At 38.1% G+C, this 18,092-nt stretch overlaps 1 protein-coding gene across 1 annotated transcript; it reads left to right on the forward strand.

Moving 5' to 3' along the window:
- The first annotated feature begins 1,669 nt into the window (after positions 1-1,669).
- Positions 1,670-11,638, forward strand: LOC306785361 (kinesin-like protein KIF11). Its single transcript, XM_079279712.1, has 7 exons — positions 1,670-1,769; positions 2,568-2,814; positions 2,978-3,141; positions 10,267-10,513; positions 10,677-10,840; positions 11,087-11,197; positions 11,364-11,638. Exons 1-7 carry the CDS (start codon positions 1,716-1,718, stop codon positions 11,472-11,474), a joined length of 1,098 nt encoding a protein of 365 aa, XP_079135838.1. The 5' UTR covers positions 1,670-1,715; the 3' UTR covers positions 11,475-11,638.
- Positions 11,639-18,092: the final 6,454 nt, after the last annotated feature.

Here is an 18,092-nt window from a genome sequence, read left to right on the forward strand (position 1 = left end):
GTGTCTGGACTATCCATGGAGATTGTTTCCTGAACCTCCTTTCCACATCTGAAGAACTTGCAGATGGTGTCCCACATTTTGGGTTGTGACACGTGATATTCGACACAGGAGGCAATGCAGTTCCCAAGTTCTCGTTCCTCTAATTTCATGGACAACAGTACCTCTCTTGAACCACCCCATTCCCAACACAGTTTCTTGAAAATGGCCTTGTCAAGTTCTTTTAACTTTTTGGGATCAAAATCGACATCCTGGACTTCGATCCACGTTCTTTCAAACAGACGCATAGTGATGGCTTCGGGGTCTGCAGTGGTCCAGTTCAGATTTGTTTTGAAAATCCGCAAAACCAGCGCCTCCGCGAATGCCTGAACTGACCTTTTCTTTAGTTCTTGTTGTGCTGGTGCACCTGGGCAAGGTTCAGCATGTATATGAGCATCCTCATATACTGAGCCAGGAGTTGAACGTTCGTTATTGAACCAGAAGAACGGATGATACTTAGGGTACATTTTGTGTGAGACGATCTTAACTTTCATCTCGTCCATGAAAGACCACATTCTGTTCAGTATCTTAGCGTATTTGTCAGTGCATGACTGCCTGCCAGATGTTCTGCTTCTGTTCATGTTCCTATATGTGGAATGATTCATGAGGTCATCCCGAATTGAATGTGGGAGTATAGCTCTGACAACGTCTGGGCAATAATCACTCTTCTTTTGATCGATGTATGACATGATTTCAAAAGATTTGCGCTTGCTGTTTTCCATTCCTGTTGGAAATACCTTATGATATCTCTTCTGGTCTTTTAGAATTAGCCAAAGAAAGAATTTTGCTGCACCTTCAACCTCCTCAGAGATTTCCTTTACACAATGAACACAATTAATGCGTGTTATTTCCTTCATGGTCTTGATCATTAGATCCTTAATTTCCTCAAGGATAATGTTAATATTTTCAGCCTTCCATACCATGGGTGGTGAGGCCAAATATTTGTTGAAAAGATGTCCAGCGTATTTATCTTTTATACCTTTCAATTTCCCTATCTTATTCTTGTTTTTCAGCCAGTGCTTCATTATGTCCATGAAAGTACAACATTTGCCTTTTAAATCGGAATACATTTCAATTTCTGGGAGATCAGGTCGTTCGTATATTATCTCCAGTGGTAATCTGAGCGGAGGTCTACTAGTTAATCCATTGTCTGGAACGATTATCGGTGGATTAAAACTGTCATTTCTTTCTGTCCGCTTTCTATAGGCCTCGTACTGTTTGTAATCATGGTCAACGTTATCTACTGTCACAGTCAGCCTATTAAGGTCTCCTTTCAGACGATGAAGTGGGAGTTGTTTTGGTTTAGCCATGGTTTCTTTCTAATCTTCAATGCAGTAAAGATTTCGCGTATCTGTTCTGTGCGTGTAACACTGACCTACCAGTTTGAAAACTAGGCTATTCTGAATGTAGGGTAGTCAATGTCTATCAAAGAGATGACAAACAACTGACCATTCTGTTTGTTCTTTTGTGTGACGTCATGTTCTTTTGTGTGATGTCACACAATTCCAGAACATTCCTGCTTGACAGGATTCTTCTTCGTGGGTATTTTGCGTCTTCTTCTTCTTCTTCTTCTTCTTCTGCTTTAGATTTCCCGGTAGATTGGATGCCGTGAGACACGATGCTGCCCCCTATAGTTCAGTGTTGATGTACTGCAATCCCACTGATGTAAACATGTCAAAATGTTCCTGTCAAGCCTCGTGAAGCGGACATTTGCAGCCCACTATCATGGACTGGTAAATTATATTTGAAACATGAACCGTTAGCTTGTTATTTCGATCGCTAGTGCTGCTACTTTACTCTGTTAGCTGGTGGCTAACGAAACCGTTTATAATCAATGCTGATGCTAATCAGGCTAAATGCTGATTTGTGTACTGTTGACATGTTTTAACCAGCGACAAACACGTGGTTCTCGCTCAGTTATTGGGGATAATATACATGTATATGTTATTGATTACACAAAGTTTAACTTAAATTATCACCGCTGAATAAACTAATAACAAGCTGTTTATTGTTGTTAGTACAGTTGGTGCTGTCTCTATCAGTGAGTACTTTCAGCTGTTAATGAATAGTTAGTTAACTAGTTAGTTATGTTATGTATTAGTACTTAAGTGCATTTACTATTGTACAATTTTGAGGTACTTGTACTTCCATTTTCTGCTACTGTATGCTTCTAACGTTTCTCCACTACTCTTCAGAGGGAAATATCGTAGTTTCTTACAGAGTATTCATTAAAAAATATAAATGAATGATGCCATGTGGCAGGTGGACGGCAGCATGGCTCTAGCTGATGTTATGAGCAGTTTGGTATAGAATCAGTACGACAATTACCATTTGGGCTAAACCTCTATCTACCTTAGACGTATAAAAAATATATATGCAGTTGTTTGTAGTCTTGACAAGTAGATTAAACATCATTTACATGTTTTCACCTCCCGTAGAAATGTAACCGTCAACAAAAATCCCCGCAACATGAATAAAATGTAGGAATTAGCTTGTCATTTAAGCCAGCTACCTTTGTGTTCACTCTTCAGGCATCGCAGGCTGCACTGAATGAATTCAGTGCAGCTTCACCTCCTCCTGCCGACCGGACAACAGCGGAGGAGCTGTCCGGTCGGCAGGAGGAGGTGAAGCGGTCTCTGATGGCCGTGCAGAACCAGACCTCCCTGAACCGGACTGTCGTGGACCAGCAGCAGGCCGAGCTCCGGGACAACGTGGAGACGAGCCAACAGCTGGTCCACGGCTTCCTGCAGGAGGAGCTGCAGCAGGACGTTCCCACCGGTAAGTGATTCAACCAGAGTGTCCTTTTCATCTTCATTTTTTGTCTGTGTGTTACCAGTTTAAGAAATTTGTCTTTTTAATCCAAGAATGTGTCCTTTTGGAGAGAACACACCAAGTCATTTAACTTGTCCAGCGTATAAAGCAGTTCTGCTGTTGCCTTCAGGTGCGACCCCTCAGCGGCGGGACTTTGTGTATCCCAAGCGGCTGGAGAAGTTGCGGAGCCGCGGCGAGCTGCTGGAGAGCCTGAGGAGGCAGCAGGAGGAGCTGCAGGCCGCCATAATGGAGGAGGAGGAGGAAGAGGAGGACAAAAACAGCCAGGTTGATCACGTACGTTCACTTTTTTGCTTTCTTGTTATTGAACGTAGGATGGTTCATCCATTAACAATGTTCACATAACCTTATTTATTAATAATAGGTTGTTTATTCATTGGATTCAGTTTAAATGCACTCGGTAATATTGGTTTCACTGACTCATTTTACTGAGCTCCACAAATGTTTGGATGATTAGACAATTAAAAAAAAGAATAATTTTTTTCCCAAACATGAATCTGTCCATTATTTTAATAGTTCAGTATTGTATGCAAGATAACCGGTATGTTTCTGCATGGCAGTGGCATTAATAGGCCAGCACTCATTTTGTTTTCCACATTTATGTTTAAAATGAAAACATCAGTGTGAATATATTGTATGTATGATTATCATGCAATTGACAGACTATGTTGATATTGGTATCAGCTGACAAGGTATGTTTATAAAAGGCAGTGGCACAGCCACCCTACTCACTGTGCCTTGCACATGTTTAAAATAAGAACATGAATATATGAACCTGTGTATGATTTAAATAGTTTAGTATTGAATGCACAATAAAGAGGTACGTTTATACATGGCACTAGGCCCATTTAATATAAAACTATTTTATACAATATATATAGTGGGGGGTCCCTGCTCCATCTCTATCAGTTTGGGGGTCCTTGGCCTGAAAAATGTTGAAGACCCCTGCACTACAGAGTCTTAAGCATGATGGGGAAATATATTAGTATATTAGTATATTAGGGAATGGCCACCAAGCCCACCAGGATATCCACGTTCATAACGGGAGAGAGACAGAGACTCCACAGTCATGGAAAACCTGGAGATAAGGAAACAAAACTTGAAAAAATAAGCGTTTTAACTATTTGTAAAGAAAGTCTAATGCAAGAAGAGTACAAATCTCCCACTTCCTTTTTGTATTATTTGTTTCCATAGTGATTACACAGACTGAGGAGGAGAATAAAACACATGAATGGACAGAGGAACAGTGGTTGTTATGAAGCGCAGCATGTGGCCTTTGTGCTGACCAACTGACCGGTGAAATTTGTTCCTGGAAAGGGACAAAAACGACACACACACACTCGCAGACCCAACGTGTTCACGATTTACACACATTGATAGGGATTCAAACCTGCTGCTCGTTGCCGTGCCCACATGTTAATAGATGGATTGTAAATGAACGGCAACAGTTTCAAATCAGCCGTACATAACTTATTAGAGACTTTACACAAATGTCACAGTAGATGTTATCAGATGTTATAGTTTATTATAGATTATTAGAACATATGATAACTTCTACTGTGACAGTAGAAGTTATCATATGTTATCTACAGTCACAGTAGAAGTAATTAGATTATTAGAACATATGATAACTTCTACTGTGACAGTAGAAGTTATCATATGTTATCTACAGTCACAGTAGAAGTAATTAGATTATTAGAACATATGATAACTTCTACTGTAACACTAGAAGTTATCAGATGTTATCTACTGTCACAGTAGAAGTAATTAGATTATTAGAACATATGATAACTTCTACTGTCACAGTAGAAGTTATCAGATGTTATCTACTGTCACAGTAGAAATAATTAGATTATTAGAACATATGATAACTTCTACTGTTACAGTAGAAGTTATCATATGTTATCTACTGTCACAGTATAAGTAATTAGATTATTAGAACATATGATAACTTCTACTGTCACAGTAGAAGTTATCAGATGTTATCTACTGTCACAGTAGAAGTAATTAGATTATTAGAACATATGATAACTTCTACTGTCACAGTAGAAGTTATCAGATGTTATCTACTGTCACAGTAGAAATAATTAGATTATTAGAACATATGATAACTTCTACTGTAACAGTAGAAGTTATCAGATGTTATCTACTCACAGTAGAAGTAATTCGATTATTAGAACATATGATAACTTCTACTGTGACAGTAGACGTTATCATGTTATCTACTGTCACAGTAGAAGTAATTAGATTATTAGAACATATGATAACTTCTACTGTAACAGTAGAAGTTATCAGATGTTATCTACTGTCACAGTAGAAGTAATTAGATTATTAGAACATATGATAACTTCTACTGTCACAGTAGAAGTTATCAGATGTTATCTACTGTCACAGTAGAAATAATTAGATTATTAGAACATATGATAACTTCTACTGTAACAGTAGAAGTTATCAGATGTTATCTACTCACAGTAGAAGTAATTAGATTATTAGAACATATGATAACTTCTGTGGAGGGAAAAAACTCCTCACGAGGAGCGTGTAGCAGGCCAGCACACGCGGTCTGATAGCTTTTCAGACACACGGCGCTAAAAACGTTACCGAAACTGGTTTACCGTCAGAAAGAATTTTAATCCTGCTGTTGCAATTACAGTTATGCAATGGTGTACATTAATCTCATGAAATATTACACAATTAACCCACTTTGGAAAAAACTCTTCCCAGTCCCAGGAGAACACGTCTTCCCCAGGACCGCTAACTAACAGAAGAGAAAAACGCTTTGCTATATCCCGCCCTCATATTCGTTCGCGACTCCTCCCCTTGCGTCTATCTCAATTTATCTTGGCTACCTACACTCACACCTCAGTAAACGCCTGTCTTCACATCTCGCTCTACCTGCAACACACATTCAAATCCTGTCAGTTATGACTTACTCCCTTCTATAATCCTACAGCACTTTATGTTTATCTTAATTATGCATCCCCAAAACCCTTATGATTATGACTAATTATGAATCTTAATTATGAATTATTAAACACTTTTATTATATCTACTAACCACCCCGGTTTTTGCTCAAATTTCTTACACTTCTACTGTAACAGTAGAAGTTATCAGATGTTATCTACTGTCACAGTAGAAGTAATTAGATTATTAGAACATATGATAACTTCTACTGTCACAGTAAAAGTTATCAGATGTTATCTACTGTCACAGTAGAAGTAATTAGATTATTAGAACATATGATAACTTCTACTGTAACAGTAGAAGTTATCAGATGTTATCTACAGTCACAGTAGAAGTAATTCGATTATTAGAACATATGATAACTTCTACTGTAACAGTAGAAGTTATCAGATGTTATCTACTGTCACAGTAGAAGTAATTAGATTATTAGAACATATGATAACTTCTACTGTCACAGTAAAAGTTATCAGATGTTATCTACAGTCACAGTAGAAGTAATTAGATTATTAGAACATATGATAACTTCTACTGTCACAGTAGAAGTTATCAGATGTTATCTACTGTCACAGTAGAAGTAATTAGATTATTAGAACATATGATAACTTCTACTGTAACAGTAGAAGTTATCAGATGTTATCTACAGTCACAGTAGAAGTAATTAGATTATTAGAACATATGATAACTTCTAATGTCACAGTAGAAGTTATCATATGTTATCTACTGTGACAGTAGAAGTAATTAGATTATTAGAACATATGATAACTTCTACTGTAACAGTAGAAGTTATCAGATGTTATCTACTGTCACAGTAGAAGTAATTAGATTATTAGAACATATGATAACTTCTACTGTCACAGTAAAAGTTATCAGATGTTATCTACAGTCACAGTAGAAGTAATTAGATTATTAGAACATATGATAACTTCTACTGTCACAGTAGAAGTTATCAGATGTTATCTACAGTCACAGTAGAAGTAATTAGATTATTAGAACATATGATAACTTCTACTGTCACAGTAGAAGTTATCAGATGTTATCTACTGTCACAGTAGAAGTAATTCGATTATTAGAACATATGATAATAATAATTATTAAAATAATTATTTTAAAATATTAAAATAATTATTTGGGGTGATTAGGGTTTCTTCTTCTTCTACCATCACAGTAGACATCACACAGACTCAAGCCTTCTAGTTGTGAGGTCTCACTTTGGACCTCTGAGATTTTTCCCATCTTGAAGGGAAATAAACCCACCACAGTGAGTCCCAATATCCTGAGCTCGTTATTGAATCAGAACCTTCATTCTTCCTGCACTATTGCACCTGGCCAAAGTTCAGAAAGTGCGTCCTCATATACTTCGCTATTTGAATCAGAACCGTCGTCCTTCAGTTCTTCCTGCACTATTGCACCTGGCCAAAGTTCAGAAAATGCGTCCTCATATGCTGAGCGATTTGAATCAGAACCTTCGTCCTTTAGTTCTTCCTGCACTATTGCACCTGGCTGAGGTTCAGAAAGTGCGTCCTCGTGTACTGAGCGATTTGAATCAGAACCTTCGTCCTTTAGTTCTTCCTGCGCTATTGCACCTGGCCGAGGTTCAGAAAGTGCGTCCTCGTGTACTGAGCGATTTGAATCAGAACCTTCGTCCTTTAGTTCTTCCTGCACTATTGCACCTGGCCGAGGTTCAGAAAGTGCGTCCTCGTGTACTGAGCGATTTGAATCAGAACCTTCGTCCTTTAGTTCTTCCTGCGCTATTGCACCTGGCCGAGGTTCAGAAAGTGCGTCCTCGTGTACTGAGCGAGTTATTGAAGGTTTGTTCGGGCTGACAGCACATCTGGCCATCCCCTCTGTCTGTGATGTGTCTGGACTATCCATGGAGATTGTTTCCTGAACCTCCTTTCCACATCTGAAGAACTTGCAGATGGTGTCCCACATTTTGGGTTGTGACACGTGATATTCGACACAGGAGGCAATGCAGTTCCCAAGTTCTCGTTCCTCTAATTTCATGGACAACAGCACCTCTCTTGAACCACCCCATTCCCAACACAGTTTCTTGAAAATGGCCTTGTCAAGTTCTTTTAACTTTTTGGGATCAAAATCGACATCCTGGACTTCGATCCACGTTCTTTCAAACAGACGCATAGTGATGGCTTCGGGGTCTGCAGTGGTCCAGTTCAGATTTGTTTTGAAAATCCGCAAAACCAGCGCCTCCGCGAATGCCTGAACTGACCTTTTCTTTAGTTCTTGTTGTGCTGGTGCACCTGGGCAAGGTTCAGCATGTATATGAGCATCCTCATATACTGAGCCAGGAGTTGAATGTTCGTTATTGAACCAGAAGAACGGATGATACTTAGGGTACATTTTGTGTGAGACGATCTTAACTTTCATCTCGTCCATGAAAGACCACATTCTGTTCAGTATCTTAGCGTATTTGTCAGTGCATGACTGCCTGCCAGATGTTCTGCTTCTGATCATGTTCCTATATGTGGAGTGATTCATGAGGTCATCCCGAATTGAATGTGGGAGTATAGCTCTGACAACGTCTGGGCAATAATCACTCTTCTTTTGATCGATGTATGACATGATTTCAAAAGATTTGCGCTTGCTGTTTTCCATTCCTGTTGGAAATACCTTATGATATCTCTTCTGGTCTTTTAGAATTAGCCAAAGAAAGAATTTTGCTGCACCTTCAACCTCCTCAGAGATTTCCTTTACACAATGAACACAATTAATGTGTGTTATTTCCTTCATGGTCTTGATCATTAGATCCTTAATATCCTCAAGGATAATGTTAATATTTTCAGCCTTCCATACCATGGGTGGTGAGGCCAAATATTTGTTGAAAAGATGTCCAGCGTATTTATCTTTTATACCTTTCAATTTCCCTATCTTATTCTTGTTTTTCAGCCAGTGCTTCATTATGTCCATGAAAGTACAACATTTGCCTTTTAAATCGGAATACATTTCAATTTCTGGGAGATCAGGTCGTTCGTATATTATCTCCAGTGGTAATCTGAGCGGAGGTCTACTAGTTAATCCAGTGTCTGGAACGATTATCGGTGGATTAAAACTGTCATTTCTTTCTGTCCGCTTTCTATAGGCCTCGTACTGTTTGTAATCATGCTGAAAGTTATCTACTGTCACAGTCAGCCTATTAAGGTCTCCTTTCAGACGATGAAGTGGGAGTTGTTTTGGTTTAGCCATGGTTTCTTTCTAATCTTCAATGCAGTAAAGATTTCGCGTATCTGTTCTGTGCGTGTAACACTGACCTACCAGTTTGAAAACTAGGCTATTCTGAATGTAGGGTAGTCAATGTCTATCAAAGAGATGACAAACAACTGACCATTCTGTTTGTTCTTTTGTGTGACGTCATGTTCTTTTGTGTGATGTCACACAATTCCAGAACACTCCTGCGTGACAGGATTCTTCTTCGTGGGTATTTTGCGTATTCTTCTTCTTCTTCTTCTTCTTCTTCTTCTTCTTCTTCTGCTTTAGATTTCCCGGTAGATTGGATGCCGTGAGACACGATGCTGCCCCCTATAGTTCAGTGTTGATGTACTGCAATCCCACTGATGTAAACATGTCAAAATGTTCCTGTCAAGCCTCGTGAAGCGGACATTTGCAGCCCACTATCATGGACTGGTAAATTATATTTGAAACATGAACCGTTAGCTTGTTATTTCGATCGCTAGTGCTGCTACTTTACTCTGTTAGCTGGTGGCTAACGAAACCGTTTATAATCAATGCTGATGCTAATCAGGCTAAATGCTGATTTGTGTACTGTTGACATGTTTTAACCAGCGACTAACACGTGGTTCTCGCTCAGTTATTGGGGATAATATACATGTATATGTTATTGATTACACAAAGTTTAACTTAAATTATCACCGCTGAATAAACTAATAACAAGCTGTTTATTGTTGTTAGTACAGTTGGTGCTGTCTCTATCAGTGAGTACTTTCAGCTGTTAATGAATAGTTAGTTAACTAGTTAGTTATGTTATGTATTAGTACTTAAGTGCATTTACTATTGTACAATTTTGAGGTACTTGTACTTCCATTTTCTGCTACTGTATGCTTCTAACGTTTCTCCACTACTCTTCAGAGGGAAATATCGTAGTTTCTTACAGAGTATTCATTAAAAAATATAAATGAATGATGCCATGTGGCAGGTGGACGGCAGCATGGCTCTAGCTGATGTTATGAGCAGTTTGGTATAGAATCAGTACGACAATTACCATTTGGGCTAAACCTCTATCTACCTTAGACGTATAAAAAATATATATGCAGTTGTTTGTAGTCTTGACAAGTAGATTAAACATCATTTACATGTTTTCACCTCCCGTAGAAATGTAACCGTCAACAAAAATCCCCGCAACATGAATAAAATGTAGGAATTAGCTTGTCATTTAAGCCAGCTACCTTTGTGTTCACTCTTCAGGCATCGCAGGCTGCACTGAATGAATTCAGTACAGCTTCACCTCCTCCTGCCGACCGGACAACAGCGGAGGAGCTGTCCGGTCGGCAGGAGGAGGTGAAGCGGTCTCTGATGGCCGTGCAGAACCAGACCTCCCTGAACCGGACTGTCGTGGACCAGCAGCAGGCCGAGCTCCGGGACAACGTGGAGACGAGCCAACAGCTGGTCCACGGCTTCCTGCAGGAAGAGCTGCAGCAGGACGTTCCCACCGGTAAGTGATTCAACCAGAGTGTCCTTTTCATCGTCATTTTTTGTCTGTGTGTTACCAGTTTAAGAAATTTGTCTTTTTAATCCAAGAATGTGTCCTTTTGGAGAGAACACACCAAGTCATTTAACTTGTCCAGCGTATAAAGCAGTTCTGCTGTTGCCTTCAGGTGCGACCCCTCAGCGGCGGGACTTTGTGTATCCCAAGCGGCTGGAGAAGTTGCGGAGCCGCGGCGAGCTGCTGGAGAGCCTGAGGAGGCAGCAGGAGGAGCTGCAGGCCGCCATAGTGGAGGAGGAGGAGGAAGAGGAGGACAAAAACAGCCAGGTTGATCACGTACGTTCACTTTTTTGCTTTCTTGTTGTTGAACGTAGGATGGTTCATCCATTAACAATGTTCACATAACCTTATTTATTAACAATAGGTTGTTTATTCATTGGATTCAGTTTAAATGCACTCGGTAATATTGGTTTCACTGACTCATTTTACTGAGCTCCACAAATGGTCCCCATTTATAAAAATAAGAAAAAGTAAATTTCTGCTCCCATTTTTACCTTTCTCCTCTTGTGTCGTCGTGTCTAGGACTCTCTGGAGGACGAGCTGAGTACCTGTAATGAAAGCTTGGCCACAGAGCTGTCCTTCGTCGACGAGAACCTCGTCTTCAACGAGAGCAAACGCGTTCCCTTCTTCAAGGTGATCAGCAAAAATAAATGGGTTTGGAAAAATGTGTGACAGTTTTAAATGGCGAGGTCTCATCATTTGAGACGAATACTGAGCTTCCACAGGAAACGCTCATCAGCACATTTTTACTGTGTATTGCTAACAATGAATCTGTATTCCTGTAATTTCTCTTTCCCAGCAAAAGAAGGGCAGTAAGAAGGAGACTAAGATCCTCGCCAGGCAGAAAGCGCCAGAAAACGAACCCTCAACGCCACAGAAATCCAGACTACCACTCCGCTCTCAGAACTAAAACAGTTTAAATATATTCTTCTCCAACAATGTTGTGACTGTCCAATTCTTGTTTTGTCTTCTAAATGTTAGGATGCTGTGTCATGAATGTGTCTTGTTTTTAGTAGTGTATGACTCAACGCCTTCAAGTTGTTTTTAAAATTAAAGCGATTTATACTTGTTTCATACTTTGGTGAATGATTGATTCCAGTAGATATAAACTTTCTTTATTCTGAGATGAACAGGATTTAATCTTGTTTGTCCAAATTGAGGAACTAAAACATGGTGACATTTTTCTTTTTTTGTTAACAAGGTAATTCGCATGTAATCAGTTTGCTTTACCTAGTTTTGTTGTTTTGTGTTGAATTTTCCTTGTATGAACTGATTTTTTTGTTTTTTTTATGTGCCGATACATTACTTGGTGTTCACTGCACGCTGCTAGCATGCATGCAAACACTTTCAGCTAACTTTAGCTAGCGGACCGTACTCTCCTTTAGCTGCTGAGAGGATCATATTTGATATGATCTTTCTTTCGAACCACGTTACCGTGTCGAGTCATTTGATTTTCGTAGCCAGGTTTGAATTTCTTAGCAATCAAATCAACAAGCTGAGTTAAGTTAGCAGAGCAGAGGTCTTCAACAGGGGGTCCGCGGAGGTACTGCAGGGGGTCTGAAATATTTGGATGATTAGACAATTAAAAATAATAATAATTTTTTTCCCAAACATGAATCCGTCCATTAGTTTAATAGTTCAGTATTGTATGCAAGATAACCGGTATGTTTCTGCATGGCAGTGGCACTAATAGGCCAGCACTAATTTTGTTTTCCACATTTATGTTTAAAATGAAAACATCAGTGTGAATATCTTGTATGTATGATTATCATGCAATTGACAGACTATGTTGATATTGGTATCAGCTGACAAGGTATGTTTATAAAAGGCAGTGGCACAGCCACCCTACTCACTGTGCCTTGCACATGTTTAAAATAAGAACATGAATATATGAACCTGTGTATTATTTAAATAGTTTAGTATTGAATGCACAATAAAGAGGTACGTTTATACATGGCACTAGGCCCATTTAATATAAAACTATTTTATACAATATATATAGTCGGGGGTCCCTGCTCCATCTCTATCAGTTTGGGGGTCCTTGGCCTGAAAAATGTTGAAGACCCTTGCACTACAGAGTCTTAAGCATGATGGGGAAATATATTAGTTCCTTGGCATAAACACAATAAAAGAAACCTTCATAGGTTGAAGGTTTGATGAATTCTGTATTAAGGGACATTATAGGTGGCGCTCTTGCCCTGCAGGATTCCAACCGGCAATCGATCCCCAAAGCCACCAGGTTAGATGCTCCTACCTGTGTGAGCACCATCAGGATGCTGAGCAGCACCAGGCAGAGGGGCAGGTCTCAGCACTGCGCAGGGAATGGCCACCAAGCCCACCAGGATATCCACGTTCATGACGGGAGAGAGACAGAGACTCCACAGTCATGGAAAACCTGGAGATAAGGAAACAAAACTTGAAAAAATAAGCGTTTTAACTATTTGTAAAGAAAGTCTAATGCAAGAAGAGTACAAATCTCCCACTTCCTTTTTGTATTATTTGTTTCCATAGTGATTACACAGACTGAGGAGGAGAATAAAACACATGAATGGACAGAGGAACAGTGGTTGTTATGAAGCACAGCATGTGGCCTTTGTGCTGACCAACTGACCGGTGAAATTTGTTCCTGGAAAGGGACAAAAACAATGACACACACACACTCGCAGACCCAACGTGTTCACGATTTACACACATTGATAGGGATTCAAACCTGCTGCTCGTTGCCGTGCCCACATGTTAATAAATGGATTGTAAATGAACGGCAACAGTTTCAAATCAGCCGTACATAACTTATTAGAGACTTTACACAAATGTCACAGTAGATGTTATCAGATGTTATCTACTGTCACAGTAGAAGTAATTAGATTATTAGAACATATGATAACTTCTACTGTGACAGTAGAAGTTATCATATGTTATCTACTGTCACAGTAGAAGTAATTAGATTATTAGAACATATGATAACTTCTACTGTGACAGTAGAAGTTATCATATGTTATCTACTGTCACAGTAGAAGTAATTAGATTATTAGAACATATGATAACTTCTACTGTGACAGTAGAAGTTATCATATGTTATCTACTGTCACAGTAGAAGTAATTAGATTATTAGAACATATGATAACTTCTACTGTAACAGTAGAAGTTATCAGATGTTATCTACTGTCACAGTAGAAGTAATTAGATTATTAGAACATATGATAACTTCTACTGTAACAGTAGAAGTTATCAGATGTTATCTACTGTCACAGTAGAAATAATTAGATTATTAGAACATATGATAACTTCTACTGTAACAGTAGAAGTTATCAGATGTTATCTACTCACAGTAGAAGTAATTAGATTATTAGAACATATGATAACTTCTACTGTGACAGTAGAAGTTATCATGTTATCTACTGTCACAGTAGAAGTAATTAGATTATTAGAACATATGATAACTTCTACTGTAACAGTAGAAGTTATCAGATGTTATCTACTGTCACAGTAGAAGTAATTAGATTATTAGAACATATGATAACTTCTACTGTCACAGTAGAAGTTATCAGATGTTATCTACTGTCACAGTAGAAATAATTAGATTATTAGAACATATGATAACTTCTACTGTAACAGTAGAAGTTATCAGATGTTATCTACTCACATTAGAAGTAATTAGATTATTAGAACATATGATAACTTCTGTGGAGGGAAAAAACTCCTCACGAGGAGCGTGTAGCAGGCCAGCACACGCGGTCTGATAGCTTTTCAGACACACGGCGCTAAAAACGTTACCGAAACTGGTTTACCGTCAGAAAGGATTTTAATCCTGCTGTTGCAATTACAGTTATGCAATGGTGTACATTAATCTCATGAAATATTACACAATTAACCCACTTTGGAAAAAACTCTTCCCAGTCCCAGGAGAACACGTCTTCCCCAGGACCGCTAACTAACAGAAGAGAAAAACGCTTTGCTATATCCCGCCCTCATATTCGTTCGCGACTCCTCCCCTTGCGTCTATCTCAATTTATCTTGGCTACCTACACTCACACCTCAGTAAACGCCTGTCTTCACATCTCGCTCTACCTGCAACACACATTCAAATCCTGTCAGTTATGACTTACTCCCTTCTATAATCCTACAGCACTTTATGTTTATCTTAATTATGCATCCCCAAAACCCTTATGATTATGACTAATTATGAATCTTAATTATGAATTATTAAACACTTTTATTATATCTACTAACCACCCCGGTTTTTGCTCAAATTTCTTACACTTCTACTGTAACAGTAGAAGTTATCAGATGTTATCTACTGTCACAGTAGAAGTAATTAGATTATTAGAACATATGATAACTTCTACTGTCACAGTAAAAGTTATCAGATGTTATCTACAGTCACAGTAGAAGTAATTAGATTATTAGAACATATGATAACTTCTACTGTAACAGTAGAAGTTATCAGATGTTAATAAATGGATTGTAAATGAACGGCAACAGTTTCAAATCAGCCGTACATAACTTATTAGAGACTTTACACAAATGTCACAGTAGATGTTATCAGATGTTATCTACTGTCACAGTAGAAGTAATTCGATTATTAGAACATATGATAACTTCTACTGTGACAGTAGAAGTTATCATATGTTATCTACTGTCACAGTAGAAGTAATTAGATTATTAGAACATATGATAACTTCTACTGTGACAGTAGAAGTTATCATATGTTATCTACTGTCACAGTAGAAGTAATTAGATTATTAGAACATATGATAACTTCTACTGTGACAGTAGAAGTTATCATATGTTATCTACTGTCACAGTAGAAGTAATTAGATTATTAGAACATATGATAACTTCTACTGTAACAGTAGAAGTTATCAGATGTTATCTACTGTCACAGTAGAAGTAATTAGATTATTAGAACATATGATAACTTCTACTGTAACAGTAGAAGTTATCAGATGTTATCTACTCACAGTAGAAGTAATTAGATTATTAGAACATATGATAACTTCTACTGTGACAGTAGAAGTTATCATGTTATCTACTGTCACAGTAGAAGTAATTAGATTATTAGAACATATGATAACTTCTACTGTAACAGTAGAAGTTATCAGATGTTATCTACTGTCACAGTAGAAATAATTAGATTATTAGAACATATGATAACTTCTACTGTAACAGTAGAAGTTATCAGATGTTATCTACTCACAGTAGAAGTAATTAGATTATTAGAACATATGATAACTTCTACTGTGACAGTAGAAGTTATCATGTTATCTACTGTCACAGTAGAAGTAATTCGATTATTAGAACATATGATAACTTCTACTGTAACAGTAGAAGTTATCAGATGTTATCTACTGTCACAGTAGAAGTAATTAGATTATTAGAACATATGATAACTTCTACTGTCACAGTAGAAGTTATCAGATGTTATCTACTGTCACAGTAGAAATAATTAGATTATTAGAACATATGATAACTTCTACTGTAACAGTAGAAGTTATCAGATGTTATCTACTCACATTAGAAGTAATTAGATTATTAGAACATATGATAACTTCTACAGTCACAGTAGAAGTAATTAGATTATTAGAACATATGATAACTTCTACTGTCACAGTAGAAGTTATCAGATGTTATCTACTATCACAGTAGAAATAATTAGATTATTAGAACATATAACTTCTACTGTCACAGTAAAAGTTATCAGATGTTATCTACTATCACAGTAGAAGTAATTAGATTATTAGAACATATGATAACGTCTACTGTAACAGTAGAAGTTATCATATGTTATCTACTGTCACAGTAGAAGTAATTAGATTATTAGAACATATGATAACTTCTACTGTAACAGTAGAAGTTATCAGATGTTATCTACTGTCACAGTAGAAGTAATTAGATTATTAGAACATATGATAACTTCTACTGTCACAGTAGAAGTTATCAGATGTTATCTACTATCACAGTAGAAATAATTAGATTATTAGAACATATGATAACTTCTACTGTCACAGTAAAAGTCATCATATGTTATCTACTGTCACAGTAGAAGTAATTAGATTATTAGAACATATGATAACTTCTACTGTCACAGTAGAAGTTATCAGATGTTATCTACTGTCACAGTAGAAGTAATTAGATTATTAGAACATATGATAACTTCTACTGTAACAGTAGAAGTTATCAGATGTTATCTACTGTCACAGTAGAAGTAATTCGATTATTAGAACATATGATAATAATAATTATTAAAATAATTATTTTAAAATATTAAAATAATTATTTGGGGTGATTAGGGTTTCTTCTTCTTCTACCATCACAGTAGACATCACACAGACTCAAGCCTTCTAGTTGTGAGGTCTCACTTTGGACCTCTGAGATTTTTCCCATCTTGAAGGGAAATAAACCCACCACAGTGAGTCCCAATATCCTGAGCTCGTTATTGAATCAGAACCTTCATTCTTCCTGCACTATTGCACCTGGCCAAAGTTCAGAAAGTGCGTCCTCATATACTTCGCTATTTGAATCAGAACCGTCGTCCTTTAGTTCTTCCTGCACTATTGCACCTGGCCAAAGTTCAGAAAATGCGTCCTCATATGCTAAGCTATTTGAATCAGAACCTTCGTCCTTTAGCTCTTCCTGCGCTATTGCACCTGGCCGAGGTTCAGAAAGTGCGTCCTCGTGTACTGAGCGAGTTATTGAAGGTTTGTTCGGGCTGACAGCACATCTGGCCATCCCCTCTGTCTGTGATGTGTCTGGACTATCCATGGAGATTGTTTCCTGAACCTCCTTTCCACATCTGAAGAACTTGCAGATGGTGTCCCACATTTTGGGTTGTGACACGTGATATTCGACACAGGAGGCAATGCAGTTCCCAAGTTCTCGTTCCTCTAATTTCATGGACAACAGCACCTCTCTTGAACCACCCCATTCCCAACACAGTTTCTTGAAAATGGCCTTGTCAAGTTCTTTTAACTTTTTGGGATCAAAATCGACATCCTGGACTTCGATCCACGTTCTTTCAAACAGACGCATAGTGATGGCTTCGGGGTCTGCAGTGGTCCAGTTCAGATTTGTTTTGAAAATCCGCAAAACCAGCGCCTCCGCGAATGCCTGAACTGACCTTTTCTTTAGTTCTTGTTGTGCTGGTGCACCTGGGCAAGGTTCAGCATGTATATGAGCATCCTCATATACTGAGCCAGGAGTTGAACGTTCGTTATTGAACCAGAAGAACGGATGATACTTAGGGTACATTTTGTGTGAGACGATCTTAACTTTCATCTCGTCCATGAAAGACCACATTCTGTTCAGTATCTTAGCGTATTTGTCAGTGCATGACTGCCTGCCAGATGTTCTGCTTCTGATCATGTTCCTATATGTGGAGTGATTCATGAGGTCATCCCGAATTGAATGTGGGAGTATAGCTCTGACAACGTCTGGGCAATAATCACTCTTCTTTTGATCGATGTATGACATGATTTCAAAAGATTTGCGCTTGCTGTTTTCCATTCCTGTTGGAAATACCTTATGATAT

The sequence above is a fragment of the Melanostigma gelatinosum genome (assembly GCF_949748355.1).
Source record: "Melanostigma gelatinosum genome assembly, chromosome: 12".
NCBI classification, from domain to species: Eukaryota; Metazoa; Chordata; class Actinopteri; order Perciformes; family Zoarcidae; genus Melanostigma; species Melanostigma gelatinosum.